Source organism: Mastomys coucha, chromosome X (assembly GCF_008632895.1).
Source record: "Mastomys coucha isolate ucsf_1 chromosome X, UCSF_Mcou_1, whole genome shotgun sequence".
Classification (NCBI taxonomy): domain Eukaryota; kingdom Metazoa; phylum Chordata; class Mammalia; order Rodentia; family Muridae; genus Mastomys; species Mastomys coucha.
The window spans coordinates 1,597,487-1,602,905 of NC_045030.1; the positions used below are offsets into that span (position 1 = coordinate 1,597,487).

Here is a 5,419-nt window from a genome sequence, read left to right on the forward strand (position 1 = left end):
AGGAAAGGAGGGAGGGAAAAGAGGGGAGGGGAAGAGAGGGGAGGGGAGGACAAATGAAGTGAAATCAGTTGGGATGCTTAGGCTAAACCTGTGTACAAGTTCAAGGCCAACTTGATTAACAGTGAAAGCCTGTTTCCAAATCAAAAGTGAAGAGGGTTTAAGTTATGCCTTACCGACAGAATACTGCCTAGCCTTTGCAAAGCCCTGGATTCAATCACTAGTAATGCATCCCCAATAAAAAGGAATTTTTCAAAACCTGTACCTGGGACGACCTAACTCTGGGTTTCATGCGTTTGTGAGAATACTTGGCAGAATCTGGGAAAGGATCAATACTTCTAGCCAGTTTAGATTATCAACCCAGTGAGTTCTAGGCTAGCCTGAATAAAGTCTTCAATAAAACAATAGGTAATAACAATAATAAAAGAATCAAAGGATCCTGGCAGATGGCTCTGAGAAAATTTCCCAGTACTGTGAGAAGACAGGTGAGGAAATTCTTTTGTCAAACTTATACAACCTACACCATAGCTCTAAGTACCTATCCCACTAAATTAACATCTTGATATGACTTTGAGCAGTCTTGTGGTTTTTGCTGGTACTGAGTGCTTAAATTCACTTTGGTTTTATGGTTTTACAAGAGCTATAATCATACAGAGGTAAGCCCATACTCAGTATATGTATAGGGTTAGGGTAATTTGGTTATTTAGTCCTTTGAAAGAGGCCCATTCACTTTGCTTGGTTTTAGAGATGGAGAGGAGAACCTTGAACATTCCTTTTCACCTATGCAGAGGCATGTTCTGCATTTCCAAACCATGAATGAATGTTCCTTTCAACAACCTTCTACTGGAAGAGAAAATCAATAGGCACAACTTTTCAAATCAAGGATGAAAACAGAAACATCTTACAAAATGAAGCCAGGTATGATGGCTTTAGTCTGTTAATCAAGCAGCACTGGGGAGCCAAAAGGGTATCCAGGAGTTTGAGGTCAGTATGTGTTCCATAAGTGAGTTTCACTTCAGCCTAAACTTCAGAGTAAGACTTATTTCCAAAAAGATGAGAAATTAAAAGAAAAAGAAAAAACGAAAAGAAAGAAAGAAAACCCTATGTTGCCAATACAAGTCAGATTCCATCAACTCTGGGGCTGAGAAAAGGAAAGTATACAACAAATTTAGTTCTTTAATGCCCTTCCCCCATGTTTTCAAACAGTTACTCACACACCATCATTGCCTTACCTCTCGGTGCCTATCTCTGTCTCGAGATTTCTCTCTCACCCAATCAATTGTGTTGAAATCATCATAGGTCCCTACACCAGGGATTGGCTCCTCCAAGAAGTCCATGATTCTATTTGAAGAGCCTACTCCACCACCATTGTATGACTTGTTCCCTGTATTGAAGAGTAAACAGACATTAATACACTGGCCAGCCAACATTTTTAATGTCTCCGCAAACTATCTGATAAATACGGTTTAGGTGCAATGCAATCACCTGCTGGGATATCCATCATATTTACAATTTTCTGTGATCTACGCTCAAAGAAGGAGCAACTAATGGGACTATGAATGGACAGGGACCCAGGACAGTAATAGCATAAAGAAAGAAATGATAGAAGCTGGTGTGTAGTGGGAAAAGTATCTACCGAACAGAAGACAGGAAGGAGCTTGGAGCAGTTTAGGTACTTCAGTTCATGGAAAGGAGATGAAAGGCTCCGAGGCTTTGCAAATGTATCATACCAAGAACCACCTTATACTTCAGAAGGCAGTAATTTAATCCTATGAGGTAGTTTTTTACCCAGTTGGAGACTTGAAAGAAAGAATGCTGGCCTCTTCAAGAGTTAAGCTGATTGGAATGTATAAATTTTCCTTCAGTAGATAGAATGCTTTGATCTCCAATATAATGGTCTGGTAGAGACTTTTTCACAGTATGTTTGAAAGTTAAATATTTACAAGTAGAGATTTAGACAACAATGCTTGGCTTAGCAATGAACTGTCCTTCCTTGATCCTTCAACTAAGCAACATCCAAGTAAACTCACTAATCATGGTTCTTAGTCTGCTTGGCATTTAGTTTTTCTATTACAGCTACTTAGGTGTGGATATGTTTTATTTTTCTTCTCTAGACTAGCAGATCTTCAATAGTTTCTCTCTTTTGAATTCATCATAGCCTTCCTACAATGTCTTTCTTTCCCCTTTGAGTCAAGTCTCGCTATGTTACCCAGGCAGGTCTGGAACTAGTGATTGTCCTATCTCAGCCTCCTGAGCAACTGTTATAAAAATGCGTCACCATCTCTTGCTCCCCACACTGCCTTAGCACATATGTGATAGTAAACATCAAATGATCCAAATGCATTCAACAAATGGCAAGGATGAAGGAATATTTAAAACTAAGCAGTTGTACTGACACATGGTAAGTATTGCTTATAAACTTGTTAAAATATTTTGGCAACATCATCTGATGGAACAATATTTTGCTAGTAAACTAAAAATGTAAAAACAGCATTGAGGAATCTATATAAATGCACACAGGGAGAATGCAGAGTAATTCCATCATTTGACTCACACAGCCAAATCTCTCATTTGCAACACCACTTATGCAGGGACAAAGGCTTCATCCAGACTATTCGTCCAGACTAATTAACCTCTCTTCAGTAAAGGCCCAAGTTGGCCTCAGCTGACTCTTTCTCCCTCATCTCGCTGCCCAACACAGCTCGCGGCACATTCATGGCAGAAGTTTAAATGAACAAGATAAATGGAACCTGTTTTACCAACTGTAAGTCTGCTGACTGCCTAATTCAGCACACTTTTTACAAGCAATTCAGAGATTTGAAAGGAAAAACTCAGCAGAGCCCTAATCATCTGCGGGTGGGTGAGTCACTGGAGTGGCTTGGAGGAGGTGAGCAAGTTAATCTTAAAACCTCAAACCAAAGTCCTTTTCCTATCTCCACTTCTACCTGGCTGTAAAATGGATGTCTGCTGAATCACCACCCCAGCCTAGCCTAGCCTGTCCGTGGCATGCTGATGAAGGCATGCTGATGAAGACGAAGAAAGCTGCTACACCTCAGAGCTTGGAGGGAGAAAAAGGGCAGAAAGAGAAGAAAGTATGTGGGAAGGAGGGAGCTGAATGAAGCTGTTTCCATTCTGAACTTAAAATGCTGACATGAACGCAGGACAGCAAACAACCAGAAACTGACTCCTTCAAAGCAGGTTAATGCTTCCATTGAATTTCTAGTTTCAGAGTTTTCTTTTCCGGAAGGAGGGAAAAATAACAGGATTTTGTGAGAGATTTCAAGAAGCATCAGATAGCTGTCTAATGTTACAATATATATCAAACCAGCTCCTCCACCACCCCCAACGTTAAGGCAAAATGAAGATCTGCAACAGCGTCCTGGCAGGAAAAAGAGAATCCTATTACACCACTAGGTAACATGAGCACCACCGCATCCTCCTTTGTCGTCTGTCTCCTGCTAGAGAGGCAATTATCAGGCCCCTAACGCGAAGCGCGGGCAGGCAGTGATTAAAATCCTACTACAGACTGCTTGCAATTCTCCAGATCCCCTGTTCCCAGAGCATGCTTCAGCCTGGGCTGGGCTCACTCTGCTTACCTTCGTTCACAGTTTTCTCCTTTTCTGCCTCAAGGAAGAAACACCCTTGGCAGCCTGCATTTGCTCATTTAGCTTGAGGTGCTTTTACAGAAGGAGGCCTGCTCTGGGGTGCTTTAGAAGGGCACTTGCTGCTTTCTCTGCTTTTCACAGCAACAAACGCCACCTAAAGAGCCACCAGTGCTCCCGGTTGGTCAGAGTGTGATGTCACCGATGAGATCACATGACCAGACCCTTGGACCGGCCTTGGAGAAAGGAAGATTTTTTTAACCTAGCACAGAAGCCTTAAAGATGTACTCTCATCTAAACAAATGCCATCAAATGGGTAGGGGGAGGCTTTGTCAGCTCAGAAGATTAGAGTTCAGGTAAGTTTTACGCTTCATATTCCATTTAGCAGAAAGAACCAGACACCAAAGTAGAAATGTCCAGAAACTTTAGAATTACTAGGATTTTTAAATCACTACTTTTTAAATACACCACTAGCATGAGCTTGGTGGCATATGTCGGTAATGCTAGCACTTAGGAGGCTAGCAAGTTTGCAACTGGCCTGGTGAAATAGCAAGACCCTGTCTCAAAAAAATCAAAATCAAATCAAATAAAATGAAATAAAATAATATAAAAATTAATTCAAATCTCACAAACAAAATGCTGAAAAATTCCAGACATAAAAGAGCTCATAACAGTATGGTTCTATTCCTGAACCCAATAGCAGGCAAGCCTAAATTTTAGGTTATGAATCACTACAATACAACTAGAAGGAAGAAAATGACATAAAGATAGGATCTACCAGACAAAATTGCAGTCTGTGAAGAATTTGAAGCAAAAAGAAGGACTCTGAAGTACTGGTAATTTTTCCTGATATGGTAATAAATGACCATCTTTAATTATTCTTTAAAGCACACATATATGTATTATATATTTAAAAATACACATATGTGTTATGTGTCCTTTTATATGTACATACTATAGTTAAAGGGTTTGCAGCCCCATAGGACAAACAACAATATGAACTAACTAGTACCCTCACAGCTCCCAGGGACTAAACCACCAACCAAAGAGTACACATGGTGGGACTCATGGCTCCAGTAACATATGTATTGCAGACGATGGCCTAGTCAGTCATCAGTGGGAGGAGAGGCCTTTCGTCCTGTGAAGGTTCTATGCCCCAGTGTAGGGAATGCCAGGGCCAGGAAGCAGGAGAGGGTGGGTTCGTGAGCAGAGGGAGGGGGGAGGGAACAGGAGTTTGTTTTAGCTTTTGTTTTTTTATTTTATTTTATTTTATTATTTTTTTATTTTTTGGAGGGGAACCTGGGAAAGGAAATATTGTAAATAAAGAAAACATCTAATAAAAAGAAAAGAAAAAAACTGTGAAAGCATGTGCATCAGCACATACCTGAAGTCTCAATTACTTTGTGAAGGTAAGGACTTGAGTCTAGGATTCTGGGTCAGCTTGGACAACATAGGAAACCTCTGTTTCAAAACTATCACTGTTCTGGGATAGGGGAGGTAGCTCAGTAAGTAGAGTGCATGCTTCACCAACATGAGGACCTGTGAAGTAAATCCTCAGCATCCAGGTAGAGCCGAATGTGGCTGGCTGTGTGCATGCTTGAAGATTTAGCACTGGGGGCTGAAGCAAGGGTATCCCAGGAGCTACTGTCCAGCCAACCTAGCTGAAACGAGCTTCATGCTAAGTAAAGCCCAGTCTCAAAGGGAACAAAGCAAACGGCAGAGGAAAAAAGGATGGCACTGGATATCTTTCTTCTGTTCTCTGCCTCCCGTGTGTGTGTGTGTGTGTGTGTGTGTGTGTGTGTGTGTGTGTGTGTGTGTGC

General features: G+C 41.2%; 1 protein-coding gene across 3 annotated transcripts in view; it reads right to left on the reverse strand.

The window, feature by feature from the left end:
- The window catches only part of Clcn5 (chloride voltage-gated channel 5), a 154,168-nt gene that overhangs the window by 31,733 nt on the left and 117,016 nt on the right, over positions 1-5,419 (reverse strand). For 2 of the 3 annotated variants that reach the window (XM_031386267.1, XM_031386204.1), the window contains one exon: positions 1,230-1,381. In XM_031386267.1, the coding sequence (XP_031242127.1) occupies positions 1,230-1,381 (152 nt within the window). Of the gene's footprint in view, positions 1-1,229; positions 1,382-3,593; positions 3,801-5,419 lie in introns of those variants that run through there. The other variant, XM_031386350.1, reaches the window with a different exon arrangement.